At 38.0% G+C, this 17,124-nt stretch overlaps 1 protein-coding gene across 3 annotated transcripts in view; it reads right to left on the bottom strand.

Moving 5' to 3' along the window:
• The window catches only part of LOC141428323 (leupaxin-like), a 73,484-nt gene that overhangs the window by 52,932 nt on the left and 3,428 nt on the right, over window positions 1-17,124 (bottom strand). The window contains exon 1 of one of the 3 annotated variants that reach the window (XM_074088270.1): window positions 13,081-13,525. The exons of 1 other annotated variant lie outside the window; for it this stretch is intronic. In XM_074088270.1, coding sequence (XP_073944371.1) covers window positions 13,081-13,168 — 88 coding nt within the window. In that variant the 5' untranslated portion in view covers window positions 13,169-13,525. Of the gene's footprint in view, window positions 1-574; window positions 597-13,080; window positions 13,526-17,124 lie in introns of those variants that run through there. One more of the 3 variants, XM_074088272.1, reaches the window with a different exon arrangement.

Genomic DNA, 17,124 nt, shown 5'->3' with positions numbered 1-17,124 from the left:
ATATAAATAACCGAGCACTTTCCTAGTTAGGTATTTAGAACAACAATCTGGATTTTTAGAGTTGACTAAATCTTCGAGGTTTACATTAAAACACGTTATTTTTATCACAAGAGTTTCATTCATGTCAAGGGTGCCTTTAAATGACGTTCGCTCTGCAAAATCCAACCAATACGAGTACCGGAACTGGAGCATTAAATGCCTATGCATTAGCAAACGCCTATTTTTAACCAGTTGGCACGTAAAATTATCAAGGCTATATAGAACCATGTCACACACCAAATAAGCAGCCGTGATAAAATATTACTATCATAAAAGTTATATTGATCTCTGACCGTGACCAGTGACCATAAGAGCTCTTTTAAAACCCATTACAATCCCATAATCATACAAATAAAGTATCTTCATATTTCTGTTGCGGACTGGTAACACTAGGGTAACATTTTTAAACAAGAAATATAGCAATAGGTTCAGCTGGAAGGGCTAGATTTCAAGCCAAGTAAAAAAAAAAGCAGCAAGGGCATCACTAAAAATTAAATTAACTCTTATTTTCAAAATCAGAACAGAACAAACTTACCGGCCATTATAGCTGGCCCGTATCAATCACAGCTTTAAATTAAAAGTAAAAATAGTTAAACACAGGCTCCACTGTGAATATTATACTCGGACTGAGCGAATCCAGAAAGTTCACACAGGAATGCGTTCTCCCGCCATATGTTTCGTATTGAAAAGCCGGGATAACTAGTATTGGCAGCCAATGGAGTATAATGTTTACCGTCGCTTTTGTAATACGCAAATGCTTACACTTTTCATACACATAACTACATTAAGTACGTTGCAAGTGTGATGCGTGTCTAAAAAGTTTGAATTGAGAAATAAACACTATAACACTAAGTTTATTTTAATAATAACTAACACAAAAAGCGCACTGGCAATCAATAAAGTTCGCGTAGTTTCAATTTTCGAATTTGGAACAGCGTTGGTAGCCGCGAGTCTAGCAAGAGTTCAAGGATTATTTTGCAAGTGACATTGGTGTTTTCACGCAGCGTGGGCGGGCGGCGGCGACTCGCTGCAGCGGTCGTTGCACTCGTGACGTCACAGGCTGCAGTAGATAACAACCTGCGTTTCCGTACGATCGATATTGCTAATGAAGGAAGGAATCATGCATTAAATCGTAGGTAGGTATGACTTAAAAAACTCGCCAGGAAGCAAGTAGTCAATTAACACTAAATATGTCTAACGTGAAGTAGAGCTGTATGCGTGTGTGTGTGATGATATAATAAAAAATAGTTAATAGTAAAACTAATTACTAATAAAATATATTTCGCGTCATCTGTTGACATAGTGTGGAACTACTCGAACTAGTAAAACTTCGCAGCGTACACTCGACCTCGCTCGGAAAGCGCGAGCACCATACGAATGGACTACGCTACGGTCTGTTAGCTTTTGCCTCAACGACCAGATGGCGCTAGTGTATTCGTTAATGTAAATAAAACAAATAATGTATATCCATACTAATATTATAAATGCGAAAGTGTGAGTGTTTGTATGTTTGTCCGTCTTTTAAGTCGAAACGGAGCGACGGATTGACGTGATTTTTGGCACAGAGATAGTTTATGGGCCAGAGAGTGACATAGGCTACTTTTTATCCAGGAAAAATGCACAGTTCCCGAGGGAACAGCGCGCGATAACCGAGTTCCACACGGGCGAAGCCGCGGGCAAAAGCTAGTTTTTATTATAATATTTATATGCTACGACGTTCATAATCGTTGACGTATCGTTTTAAAACAAGCCATGAATAAAAAGTAAAAAATTAAATGAAATATCCAAAATAAAAAGCTCTACAAAATAACGAACGTAGAAATAGAACGAGTTGTGAAAGTAACTAATTTAACGACAGAACAAATAACAAATTGTTCTGAATAAAAGAATAATGGCCCGTCGTAAGCTTCCTGAACAAACAAGTGATTCACAACGCAGCGCGGATAATTTTTACAAATCTAATAATACATGGAGACAGAAATAAAGGGTGAAAAAATATTTGGCTTGGGACCGAGGCTTAATGAGGCCGTTCACCAGCCTGAGGATTCGACATCCGGTCTGTGCTAGTTTTGCAGAAAAGCAAATGTCAATGGTGGATAGCTGCAAAGTTTTATTTTAGGTAGTTGCTTAAAAATTGCGTAAGTTGCATATTAACCTCCATCCCTCCTTTTATCCCTTCTAGGGGGCGATTTTCAAAAATCCCTTTTTTATTTATTGTCTAAATCAAAAACTACTATTTACTTACTTACGTACTTAGGCGTGTAATTAGTAATTGCTTGCTTTTAGTTTTAATTACCTGACGAAAGTTATTGTACCTATTTGAAACTTGATTATTCATTTATTATTTTAACCCAAATTGAGAAATTTGGAGATTACACATTCATTTTTTTTATTCGACTGGATGGCTAACGAACAAGTGGGTCTCCTGATGGTAAGAGATCACCACCGCCCATAAACATCTGCAACACCAGGGTTATTGCATATATATAATCAAAAAGAATATCTATGCAAAATGACACTTTTCTAGGATTAAGAGTGAACGACCATGATAATTATTACCTAATTAACTTATCATCAGGTTCAATTGCTTGTAAAAAACAAAATTTATTTAATAATTAATTCGTTACTCATATTAACGACATCCATCTTTGTTTATCAGCTTATCGACTCGTTACCTTCGTCAGACTTTAAATTAATGTGAAACTGGTAGTCGCTGGAGGAATTAAAACAAAATAGTTGAAACTTGTGTTAAAATTGACAGGTAGATAAAGATGGCGGACGAGTTGAATGAAATAAGCTAAGAATGTCAAAAAAAAATTTATATAAGGAACTACCTACCGTATAAAATTTCATGCCTCGAGACTTGGCGATTAATATAATTGGGATTTTACAATCTCGATCCGATGCGTCGAATCTTATGGATCCCGTGGGAATATTGGGATATTAAGTAACCCATGTGTAATAATGTACTAGAGGTCCAAATTTAATCTAAGTAAAACCTCCCAGCCGTTTTAGCGTGACTGCGTGAAGGGGTAAAGCCTGGTTTAGATCTGCAACAAAAATCGTTCAAGTTACATTACATTGCGAGGGCGTAAAGCTGACTTTGTAGTGGTTAATCGAGCGCCGCAATATAATGCAACTTGCACGATTTTTCTTGCAGGTCTAAACTGGGCTTAACAAACACACGCACGCACTCACACACTTTTGCCTTTATTATTATAAGTTCGTAATAGAAACAGAAGTCAAGGACAGACAGACACTCCCAAAGTGGGGCCTTCGCATGTGGACAACAAGGTCTCCGGGATGAATGGAGAAAGCGTGTTAGCCAAATTAGACATAACGAGGGTTGTCATATTAAACAGATGACGTGAGGTCGAAATAAAATTTGTGAAGTTGGATGGTTATTCGGCTTATATTTACGTACTCTAATACACTTTGGGCCGCGTGTACAGCCTCGGTCTAGATTTACGAGTGAACATTTCATTGATGACCTGGGTTAATCTCGATAAGGATGATAATTCTAATTCTAAGTTACCAAAAAAGGTCCGGTCTGGAGTAAATCGAATCTAACCTCGTAGATGTAACTTAAGGTTACCTGCAGTCAACCGGCGTTACTAACTTTGGTTTACTTAAAAGTTATTTTTCAGCCCCATTGATAAGACGCTATTTCACACACACGCCATAGTTAATGCAACTTAGTCTTCCAGGGCCCTTTGGTACCTACCAATATCATAAAGCGACATTAACATGCGAAGGGCAAATGGATGACGATTCAAAATAATCGGTTAGGGTACGTGATGTGACTGAATAGGATGTCGACCGGATGGACCTTGTAGAAATGGCATCGCTTTTTACTTAGCCCTTTTGGTATACTTAAACTTTGTCAAAATTGTCGTGACATAAAAGTAAAGAGGTGTCTTTATTTTAAAGCTAGCTCATCCTACAAAAATCTAGCACAACTTATATTCCTATTGAGAGGACTCCTTTGAAACTATTCTCTGCTCGAAATAACTTCTATTGAAAGGATTAAAAATAGTAAAATTCTAATTTTATCTCGTCTGATAACCTTCATCAAACAAGGGTTCCCTGTTCAATTATAGTGATGGCCTACGGTAAGCAGATAACTTCAATAAAACTATCACTTTTACCAGGAAATGAGATAGGCAGTAAAACTGCACTCTACAAGTCATCGAACTTATTGTCTATCTGCTTTCAACGTTTTTGTTTCATCATTGTACATTGTTTAGAACGTGGTTATTGGCGGATATCTATATTACCTGTATAATTACTGGATCTATAATTAGGTACCTTGATAATTGTGTTGATGCCGCGTGAAAAATTCCCACAGTTTCTTAATTTCTATTACAACTCTCTGGTTGGAAATAAAGATCGCTAGCACTTTTCATTCATCATATTTTATTTATACATAAGAAATTACACTTCCTTGAGCTTTATTACAGATTAAGAACATATTTTTACGCATTGTATGGCTTTTTTTGAATTTCGTTCTGGCTAATTTTATTTGTTAGACTTTTTTTCACTGGTCTGTTACCGGTCTCTAAAGGAAGTGTGAACTAAGTAACTAAGCTACAAATGACCATGCTAAAAACTAATGAGTTTTATTTATTAGAAAGAAAGAAAGAATAAAAGACAGAAAATACATTTCTTTAACGCCATAAAAACAAACATAGAACAAATACAAGACGTACATGACGCTAAACAGGTGGCACTGATATTCAGTGAGGACCTTATCTAAAAACTAACTTAAAACAAAAATTAAAAAAAAACTTATTTAGACTTACTCTAATTAGACTTTCAGAATATTAATACGGAGCGGGTTTTCGATTTTATCAGACAGCTAAGAAGTTTTTTCTAATCTTTAAGGGTACCTATAGTTTACAATATTTAATTCCTGCCCTGCATCCTTTCTTTTCTTTTTGCTATTGCAAAAGTAATCTATTTCTTATTATGTAATGGTAAATCCTTTTTCTCTTTTTTGTTCATTATACATATATTAATCAAGTACTTTTATCATAAGTAGGTACTCAGTATTTTATTGCTCTTCCACAATGTATGGTTACAGATGTTACAAAAGGATTATGTGATCATCATGGACCCTGTTGGGTACAGCAATATTTATACAAGAGTACTTCAGCAAAGTACCTAACATATACAACAATTGAAACGCCCAGAACCAGAAGTTCACAGGCCAATTATTACCTTCTTCATAGGCCACAATTGCTTCGAATTAATATCAAATTGGCAATGAGCCAATGCGACAATTAATAAACCGCCATGGAACGGTTGTGCCACTGGTTGATGAGTCGCGAAAACAACGTTTATAGTTTGAACTTTGAACAGAATTTGCCTAAATATTTCAAAAATGTTCTTAATGTTTCCGGCCCGCCGCCGCCGGCGTTGCTTGAGGTTTTAAGACCTTATTCAATCGATAGATCGATCGATCATGTACTATTATCTACATATATCTAGTTATTTAAAAATTTTACGGTCTTACGAGCATATAGCAAAAGCGAGTTATAACATGTGTAAGTAATAAATTATCGTGATTTCAATTGAAATAAGCACAGATGTTAATTGCACAATCATATAAATAGAAGATTCCTATAACCTCTAGTTGCGTAAATGGCAATGTTACCAACCATTTATCATCTTGATCATCAAGCAAGGGCTTCGTGCGTATGCGCAGAATATCAAACAAGCGTGTGATTATGACACAAACAAGAAAGATGCCTGTTGCACGAAACTAAAGACTTAGGGGCTGTTTCACCATCCATTGATTAGTGTTAACTGACGGTTAAATGTGATGCCGTCTCTATTTGTTTTGTTCGAATAGACAGAGACGGCATCACATTTAACAGTCAGTTAACACTAATTATTTGATGGTGAAACAGCCCCACCCATTACAACGTATCATACCATGACCGTAATAGCAACGTGCCAGGCAAAAATATACTCTTTGTATTGAAAAGTATGAGACTATATTCTATTTGTTCTAAAATGATTCAAATGACACATGATGATTATGTAACTTTGTGAGGCGGTAACTATTTTTTAATTTTTTCCAACAGTGTGGTGTCACAAGAAGCCATGGTGGCCTGTGGTCTGACCTATGCCCTCTCAAACAGAGGACCGAAGTGCCAATCCTTCGAAAATCAAATGCGAAATTACATTTGAAATTTACCACGACCTTTACAGTGAAGGAAAATATCGTGAGCAATTCAATGGTGTTTTTTTTGTGTGCGAAGTTCCCAGTTCCCGTGTGAAGTATAGCTTAAGTCCTCTCATTCCAAAAGGAAGCCTGTGCGTTAACGTTACCTTCTAACATTAACTATAAGAAGACCCTAGATCTTTGTATTGAATTTTATTTAAGTATGTGCTGCATCTACATTCCCCGTCACAGGACATAAAACGAATCAAATTGCTAAGCTCAACACCTATACTTAAAATGTTTAGGAAATTAACTAAATGTAAACAAACTTTAGCTGCCAGATTTGGTACATTCAAGCATTTTAAACATTTTACTTATCAATCATTGTAATACAAACTAGACTAGTATTTCAATACAGAAATGTAAATGTTTAAATAGTTTAATAAGGGGAATTCAATATTTAAGACACAAAAAGACATTGTTTTGTTTACATTTAGTTAAATACCTATCCAAACCAAGTATAGTTGCATTCCAGCTTGTTACTTTGTAATATCGGCTCCAGGAAGTGTAATCCAGGTGCAGTATAAATCTAAACGCAGTCGCACTCTAGTCTAGCCGTATTCTGGCTTGACTGTCAGTGTGTCCCTTTCCGACAGGGTAAGACAAAAAAGGACACACAGAGTAATTCTAATGTTGTTTGGCAATAGTCTGGCTCGCGTGCCATAAGTTCAGATGCCGGTAACTCAGACGCACTAATTAATACCTAAATAGCAACTTAGCAATGTTCTATGACCGAGAGGTAGCTTTCGTAGTTCCATGCCGTGATGCTTGTTTCCATTGGAAATTTACACTGTTTTCTATTTGTTTGGATTGCTTTCTAGTGTTGGTGGGGAATGGGCTTGTTTTAGGGTCATTCGCTTAGGTTAAAGAGGTACCAGCAACGAAAAATAATAGTAAAATAATAATAATAGTAACAGTAGGTATCTACTTTTTAAGAATCTACGTTTATTTTTATATAAACATACTTAAGGAACGGCCACACCGCTGCTCAAAATATGGAGACGGCACGGAATCGCAGTGACGTGCCGTAAAGAGTCACGATTTTATCGCATGTCCTCCATACTGCTGTAAAAATACGCAGACGGTGCGGAATCGCAGTGACGTGCCGTGTAAACGTCACGACTTTTGGTGGAGAGCATGCGGTAAAATCCTGAGTGAGGAGTCACTGCGAATCCCTACCGTCACCGTTTCTTAAGCAGCGGAGTGGCGTGCATGCGATAAAAAAAGCAGTACGCATACTATGCGTCACTGCGATTCCGTTCCGTACCGTCACCGTTTTTTAAGCAGCGGTGGGTGTGGTCGGTCCTTAACTTAACCAACTTACAAAAGTTGAAACCCCGACATCTAATTGTTGAAAATTTTTCGAACAACAATAATAAGTAAGTACTCAATATACATTTATTATAATATTCATTTCTTTCAAGTAACATGACTCATAGAAAATAAAAAAATACACATTTTAGAAACAAAATACACTTGATTAATAAATAAATTACATTGTACCATTATATTAATATTACAAACACTAAATTCTTTTAAATTATTATTATGTCAAAATAATTATTTATTCTAACATTCTATCGCCGTATACAAAACTTAATAAGTGCAGTCAAATCTGCTTGCTAATCATCCTGAGTACGCCGTTTTCCTGCTCGATTTTTTATAAATTAATTACGATGTGGTAGTTAATGCTACAGTTCAAATTTATTGCAATATCGCTTCACTAAAACCAACGTCTTTACTTTTTAACCCCCAACTGAAAAAGGGAGGTGTTAAAGTTTGACGCCAATGGCTGTCTGTCTGTGCTAATGTGGCATATCGTAGCTTTTATAGGGATGGACCGATTTCGATATGGTTTTCTTTACGTGAAAGCGAGTTTCCTAGCAGTGGTTCTTTGTTAAGTTTCAATGAAATCGGTTCAGCGGTTTTTGAGATGTTGAAGTTTGAAATGACAGCGGGGATAGTTCAACTCCAAGTTGTTTTATACTCACTACGTGATTCGTGTTCGTGTCAGATTTCGTTGATTGCTCAACGGTGCCCAAGTTCTTCATCTATGGCGCTAAAGATTGACCCAAATCCCAAGAACGAATAACAAAAGGTGACGCATGGCGCATAAGCAAAACGTGTGCCCTGCCTCGGCCATATGGTCGTCAAGTGTAACACGGTATGCTTAAGTGGATGACATTATGTTTTATCAAAACACTAGCTGTTGCTCGCGGCTACTTCTGCGTAGAATTCGTTTATCGCCATCCCGCGGGAACTGTGCAATTTCCCGCGGGATAAAAACTGTCCTAGTCCTTCTACGGGACTCAAACTATCTGTATACCGAATTACATCTAAATCATTTCAACGGTTTAGACGTGAAGAACTAACAAACAAACAACCAGACATACAAACTTATAATATTATAATAATACAAATATGTAGTTTGAGTCCCGGAGAAGTACATATAGTTTTTATCCCGGAAAATTGCAGTTCCCTATAGCTATAAACGAATTCTACGCGGGCGGAGTCGCAGGTTACGGCTAGTCTTATGTAAGGCATGATAATGGTTGAAGGCTGCTGAGTCAGGCGCGGAAGGTCGCCACGAAAGCCCGCGCCGTATAAGGACCAGCGACCTGCATCACCGGTAGGAAACCTCGTTTCAAGGGAAATGCCATTTTACTCGTTAATCTGGTTATTCTGGCTAAGTTAATTCATATTAAATATAGAATTATAGCTATTCTATATTAATCTGTGAAAAAAACTACTACACCACAATAAGGTGGTAGGCTAAAGACTGTAAAAAAAACAACAATATTTTGTTTTTATTATCTACTAGCTTTTGCTCGTAGCTTCGCTGATGAAAAACCAAAGATAGCGCGTTTATAAATGCATACAGTTTTTGATTAATGTTTTTTTTAATTCTAACAAAAAATGTGCCGGCAGTTAATAATATGTACTTAAACAAAAAAACTACCACACATTTAACTAAGATATTTAGGGTTTAAACTATTATTAAAATAACTATAATAATTAAATATACAAGTACTTAAATTATAAAAAATATAAAACTTAAACATAAATTGATGATATCCGTTATCACTATCAAATAAACAGCGGCATTTAAGTTATCACATTATATCATCAATTTAATTATGAAATAAAACATTAGCTCGTAATTTATGTAAACTATTTATAATGGGTTACATTAACATAAATATTAGCATTATAATTCGGATTTGCGTCGTTCGTCGCACATGGACTTGCTAAAGATATCTAATATAGCATACAGGGCTGCCAACTGAATAATTGAAATAATTTGCCCAAAATAATAAAAATGCAAAAATAAAATTGTATTCAGCTTCAAGGTAGTTTAGCATGTTATTTTTTCAAAAGACAGGGAGAGCTTTTTTTGCTAAGGCCATCACTGCAGACATGTCATAAGTAGATAAATAAATAAGTGATAATTTGGCTAACGAATGGAACGACGACTGGTTTACATTTTGCAGATGGTTCGCAAGTTGGGGACCCTGATCGACGGGATCATAGTGGACATATGAGGTTTATGACATATGGCTAGGTTAAGATAAGCGTTGTATAATAATGTCGCCACGTTTGTGTTGCTTTGCGAGGGCACTCATTCGAAATATTGCTCAAGATCCCAACAAACCTGTAAAAACTCATATAAAAGGTCTATTTTTTATAGAAAACAATTTTTTGAATTTTCTTTCTTTGACGCGCGCGCCTTTCGCGCGTATAAAAAAAAGCGGCTATCAATGGAAGATTTGAGTTTTTCAGTGGATGCAAGTTGATGATCTACCGAACAACAGCTAAACTGATAGTGTCTTTTCCAACCTCGACATTGGCGGAATCATCGATAGTATCGATGGAACTATACTTTCAAGAATTGAATTGAATTGGATGCAAGTTGGTGCAATTTTTACTAATTACCTCATTTAAATATGTTTTTATAATTTGTGATATTTATATGTTGTTAATAGTATTGTGTGTGCTTAGTGGCGGCGGCGGTGCGGATTTTTGCTTTACGGACTTCGGCAAGCGTCATTCATAAGTAAGTATATCGAACAAAAAAAAATAGACACAATCAAATCATATCGCTTCTTTGCGACAAAACTGTGCTACCCCCAAAGTTGCGATTTTACAATGTCACAGTTATGTCGCAAAGTTGCGACTTTATCTTTGTAATATTAATTTAGAAGTTAAGATTGTATTTTGATATGGCAAACACTTTCCGAATTAGGTATATTATTTGCGCGAAAGACATGGAGTTTTAACAATATAAGGGTGGAGTCGCGCCCTACGCCCGGCCGTACTGCGGTCAAGGGATCACAAGGTCACCAAAACCGGGTGGTCGAGAGAATACGAAAGGCAGACTGCCACCGGAGCATAACCAACATAATATTACATCACGCGGCCACGCAAAGGTCGACATTTATAATACTCGCAAGCCGTTTATACGACAAGACCCAGCTCAATGGCACAGACAGGTTTCCATTGCCTATCTGGTTTAAAAATACTATAAAAAACTTAAGTTCAAGTGTCAGCTGCAATAAAATTATTTTTGTAAGTATTTAAGTTTTTTATTAAGTTTAACGGTTTTTTTTTTCTTGTTTTTATCCACGACCGAGCGGAAAACGTATATGTATGCGTTTGGGGTAAGAGCCGGGGTAAATCCAGGAAGTCGTCGCCAACGTGAATTAATTTGATTTGAAAATTCTCAAAAATAATTCTAATTAATAAATTCTCAAAAATAAAACATTACAATTCAGTTTATTGCGTCGATTTCTTTCTAAAGACTCTCTCCATTTTATGTCGGGGGTTTAATATTTATTGTTATTGTTTATTTATTGTTAATATAACACGATAACTCAAACAGCATATTTATGCAGGTATTGATTGATATATTGTGTAGAGTCATTACTAGTCTATCAAAGAGCCAAATCAAAGTCTTATCATAGATTTATGATAGATAAGCGATACAGCTATTAATGAGGTTGTTGCGCATATTTAATCCAAAACACTAGAACATTCAATAAACGTATCACAAACAATTTTAAAGTATCGTCCCAGTTTGGCGTTTAAATAATTAACTATTAGTAGGTTCTCCGGTTAGAAGGGCGTTGATAATGCTAAGCTAGATTCATGAAAGCATCGTGGGCGGAAACGCATTTGCAATTTAAGGTAAGCCCTAGATTGCAAAGGGCACAGCGAATGGCTTAATGCAGCCCACGGTCCGCGTTAGATTTGCAGCGTGAGGCCATCAAGAATAAGCAGAAGAGAAGACAATCAAAGTATCTTTACGTCTTTACTTTACTCATTGCCGGCACTTTACAGAACTTCTATCAGGTACTACCGTATTTCGCTCGCTGCCTCAAAAGACTTGCTTTTATCACAGTGAACTTAACGCATATACATATATGTTCATAGTGGCAGTAGCGTTGGAGTCACTGGGCCAAATCCTTAAAATATGTGAAATCAAAACTTTTATCTCACAAGTAGCATGGGCGGATTCACCGTTGTGGGTACGATGGGCATGCCCACAGCCCTATAATAGAATTGTGAAGACACCCTTTCACATTCAATCGGGATCTATAGGCCAATGTCTTGATGCACGGAAAAAAGGAAATAATCAAATTAAAAGTCGTCCATGAGTCATGATTGTTCATGGGCGAGTGCATACTCCGACTCGCACTTGACCAATTTTCGGTTGGCTGTGACCACAACCATTTTTCAGGGCTGGATCCGCGCCTGGCAAGTAGACAGCAGAGTGCTCTTTTGCTTGCATGTTATTTTTTATAGGTACTACCTACCTGCGCTTTATCGGCAAGACCATCATTGCCAAGAAGATGCCGCTAAACAGTGGGCAGAAAATCATCTTTTTTGAACAAAAATTAAGTACCTATGATTCTTCCTATGAACTCAAGGCACTGGGCGAAAGTTAGTAAAACGCTTAAATGCGTTTAAAATCGCGGCCTGTTATCATTTCGAGTGCACTCGACAAGTCAGTTGTTTGTTATGACGACGCCTGCACGTAGGTATGAAAATTTCCACCATTCATTCAGCCGGCACCATAGACCAACAATATCGCGTAACTCAGTTTATTAACACGTAAACATTATAAATAGCTCAGTAGCAGTTTACAGTAATACTGTTTTTAAAATACTCCATTAAGAAGTTAATGGGACAGTTAAAGTCAAATTAATATTTGCCCCACCCACGAGATCTTCCAGGAATAGACGCGGGCGTCATAAAAGAAGCGGAGAACAACCGCAAACCGTATAACTAATGCTAATGGAACCAAATTAACCCGCTGCTCAACAATTGCAATGACCTCACCGGACCTCGCGAGAATTCCTACCGGTAGTCAAGCAGCAAGAAAGAACATGAAGCCATGCCATGTCACAGATTCCAGTTCGAAAATTAGCAAAGTTAAAACTGAAATGTGTTGACACATTAAAACACAACACACGCAACTAAACACTCCAAAAATAACAAACTGGCAACCATCACCAGAATTACAAAAGTGGCACGCTTCTCTCGTAATATCACATCACTGTGCCTCGTAACACTTCAAGTAATCGTATCTACTGTAAATAAATAAACACTATGCACTCGAACTGCCTACGAAAATAAATATAGCATACAAACTATCCGAACACTTCATCGGACGGTGCCCGATCAAAACATGAACTGTTTCGCTACACCGAAACAACGTAAACAAATGCACATGGGTTGTACACAAGATTGATACGATCAATCTTTCTCCGCGTTTACATTATAACATTATAAATAAAATAAATAATACTCACAGCCCGGCGAGATTCCGTTCTCCTTCATGGCGCAGCGGAATGGATAATAAGTGCCTGGCAGCACCTTGCCATACATTGTCCGATCCATCTTCCGCCAATAACAAAGTAGTTTTTTAGAAATAAAACACCCACGGGACCCACACTAGGCACGGCGCGCCATAATCACAGCCTACACTGCGCTCGCGCAAATAGCGACCCACTCGGAGCGAAACTGCAGAAAACACTTGCAACAATATCAGTTACCTGTCATGCACTGACAGGGAATACCTAAGTTTGGGCACGAGCTGCCCTACCTCAAGGACACCAATATACTAAAGCCGAAAACTCCGGAGGCTACTGGTCATATCGGTATAATCAGTATTAAATGAATATGTCGATAAGTGAAGTGATAAGTGATAAGGTAATGTCACGAGGGCGAGGTCGTGACGCTAGGTGCGCGAGTAGAGCAGTCGTCGAGGCGTCCCAGTCACGACTAAGCGGCGCAGGTGGAGCGTCGCCGGCTCCGGCGCCGGCGCACCGCTCCGGCGCGGCCGCAGCGCCAGACCCAACGCCCTATGGAGATTATTTATACGCCAACTCCAGCACTGATCAAGTGCATTAGTCAAACAAAATCGAACGATTGTTCGCTGCCACCGGCGCTCAATGTATACGTGATAAACTGCCGACGACTTGCGTCATATTTAAAACTGAAGCCATTATTCTGAAATAAATAACACGGCCACTAATGTCACCGCCGCATCGGTCATTTAAACTAGTAAAGTTAATTTGCATCTTGTGTTTTCACGCGTCTCAATGAATTATTACTATTAGACGAGTGGCAATAAAGCGATCAGTCTCGGTGGAGGATTTTAAGCATACACGGGGCCCTTTGAAGACGCTAGAAAGGGCAATCAATCACGGTATCTCTAGTCGGATTTGTTCTAATTCGGTGCTCGGTTCCCGCCAAAACGTACCGCGCCCGACGACATCCGGCGGTGCGCGGGAGTCGCGTGACAACGCTTCCGCCTCATCACTCTCACTCCGTCACATTCCTCTACCAGTTTACGATAATCACTGAAAAGAAAGCTGAAAGCTTTGATCTATCACTTAAGGGTTCCATGAACTTCATTAATGAAACATATCCTAGCGCTACCGGAGTTAAGCCGAACTATAAAACAAACGGTACTTTCATTATGCCCAGTTGAAGTTCTCTCAAGTTCTCTAAGTGGGCCCTCTGCAATTAAAGCGGCGCATTAGCTACACTATAACTCCACCATGTTCATTGGAACAACAAATTGCATTTCACGAGGTGTCTTCCTCTAGCCGGGCCCCACTATTGTTCAAGCTGACTAATAAGGAAGTAAATATTTGAGCCCGCGCAGCACGCCGGCGAAAAGCGGACTGGGCACGTGCAAATGCAGCTTTTGTGAAAATAGTGACTGGCTGTATTGCTGTGGGAAACTGACCAGCAAAGTAAACTATGCAAAGATGCTTGGAAATGCAACGCATTACCACGCTACTAACAGTACTGTAACCGTTAAAAGTAACGTGTAGGTACGTTACACTACTACATCATAAACTACAAAATAGACACATAAGAAACAATTTTCCGAATAATCAAAAGTTTTGAATCGGCTAACGACTTAAAATGTAGAAAGTTCTGGTATGCTTATATCTAAAGAAAGGAGTTTATTTTATTATTAAAGGATACAGCAGCAAGAAAAAATTAGGTTAAGGATACAAATAAGAAGGTTACTTATTCGTCTAGACTCTACATTATCATGGACTTTGAATCAGCGCCAAAATCAATCTTGCTGGTGCCAAGGGTGAAGTAAAACACTAGAGCAATACAACAAGACGCTTTGTAAACGTTTAGGTTGATTGCAATAACATTTACACTACTCAGTTTCCCATAGTTAATTAATTAAAACGCTGTTAAGGTATGTATAACCACAAACCATGATTATATTTACAGTTCATTGTAATTGATGCCAATGGAAATATCTATAAATCCGCTTACTCTGGGCGGTTATCACGAGGAAAGAAAAATAACTGAAATTTTCCTAGATATATAAGAGGACCTTTGTTATGTGAAGTTTTTCAACTAAGTAATTAATTCGTAGCAGATATTAGCCTGTTAAATAGGGGCAAAATCTTACAACATAACAATTACTCAACGACACTAAAAACATTTGATATTAGTCAACTTTTCTTTAAATTCGGACTAAAAACCCTAACACACGCAGGGAACAACAGCAAGCAACTAAGAGCGACAAACACGCACCAACAAAAACCTCTGAACAACAGTAGGTATGGTCGATCAAGAAAGTGCATTACCAAATTTAACAGTTCCTACTTCAGAAATAAAACAATTAGGCTGATTGTCATATTGACTTGTGAGTGAAAATAGGCTTTGACGTTTTAAGCGCTACAAATGACATTAAACATTAGGGTGGTAAACCAATTTCTTGGTCAACTATACAGACTTTTTAACTGTCTAAGTCTTCATAAAAAAACACCTCTTATTTCACTGTAAAACTTTTCCCTCCATAATAAAATTGAAACAGAACGTTCCACCTCCACGCAGGGTTCGCGACGCAACTGTCCGGACAGCGCGACCAAACGCAGGCCCTTGTGGTGGTGACGTCACCACACGATGGACGGCGCGTTATCAAATCAACAGCCTAATTCCCTACCCTACACTATGTAGATATAGGCCAGATTGTCTTGCCTGCCGAACTTGATAGAATGAGGCAATAATAGGTTCTCAAGCAAAGACAAATCAAATAAACTATAGATGTGTATATTTCAGTGTTTCTGTATGTGTATCTATTTTTATCAGCCAATAAACCATTCTTATTCTTATTCTTAAAATCGTCTGAGATTTACAGAATTTTCAACGGTGCAAGAATATGATAGAGATTTAATTAGTTGTTCTTGGTATTGATTCGAAAGAACGCAAGGTTCGCTTAGGTGTACTGCTAAATCGTGGAATCCTTAGCAGGATTACTGCATCTCCAAAAATTGAAAGCTGTTAAGATCAGCTAGTCAAGCTGATGAGTCAGTTATACAGCTTTATTTATTACTCACGCGCCAAACACCTTTCACGGTGTTTATAAACTGCAGCGGTAGCGGTTTTCCACTTTATTAAACAACGGTTAAAATGTTGCAGGACTTGCCGGTCAATTTGGAAGTTACTTTATACCGTTTACTTTAAATTACTAACGAATGTGACTCGTTAATGCTACGAATATATCAAATGTAATAAAAAAATTACTCCGTATTCGTGTCTTCGTGATTATCTACGAAGCACGGAGCTTAGAACCCGGATTACACGTTGAATGGGTCAAAAGATTGTCTATATACGCTTGCATATGATCCTAAGTTCCCTACTCGGTCCTGCGAGCCGGATGAATTGGAAGGTGTGTCGTCACATCGTGGCCACATTACGTTGCGACACTGTGTAACTAACGAAGCACAACGACACAATTAACTTAATTAAAGCCTACGGGAGTGGGCATGGGATTAACAGTGGACTGGGCGTGATAATAGCCTGTTGGGAATTCTATACGGATCATAGATAAGTATGTTTTGAATTTTTGTGGCAGAGGGGGTCTTGTTTTGTACAAAGACACTGACGCTAGATTGGCATTACATGATTGTCAGAGGGGCGAAAAAGGTGCCTGGTCTGGTTTGATATATGGTCACAGAAAAAAATTGGTAACAAGTAAATGGCGTGCAAAAACGGACGGAACGCGTCTCGACGCAAGATGTCATAGTGTTTAAATGCATCAGATATGGTCTTTAAGTGATTATGTCTTATGTGACCGAGTGGGCTTATTATTATACAGCAATTTTATATCTCTCTTGCAGCGATGAGATCATTACAGATACAAAAATAACAGTGCATGTATTTAAATTACCATTGCAACCGCCCATGGTCATTACCGCCCTAGTCTATTTCTGTTTACTGTTTGTTACGTCTATCAATTATGCCTAAAAATACGTCGGTTGAGTTGAATGCTGGAGTTATGGCTGCGAGGATTGGCATGCGGGGATGTTTCG

The sequence above is a fragment of the Choristoneura fumiferana genome, chromosome 5 (genome assembly GCF_025370935.1).
Source record: "Choristoneura fumiferana chromosome 5, NRCan_CFum_1, whole genome shotgun sequence".
NCBI lineage: Eukaryota > Metazoa > Arthropoda > Insecta > Lepidoptera > Tortricidae > Choristoneura > Choristoneura fumiferana.
The sequence above is the reverse complement of the archived record's forward strand: the minus strand, read 5'-3'. Positions and strand labels throughout refer to the sequence as shown.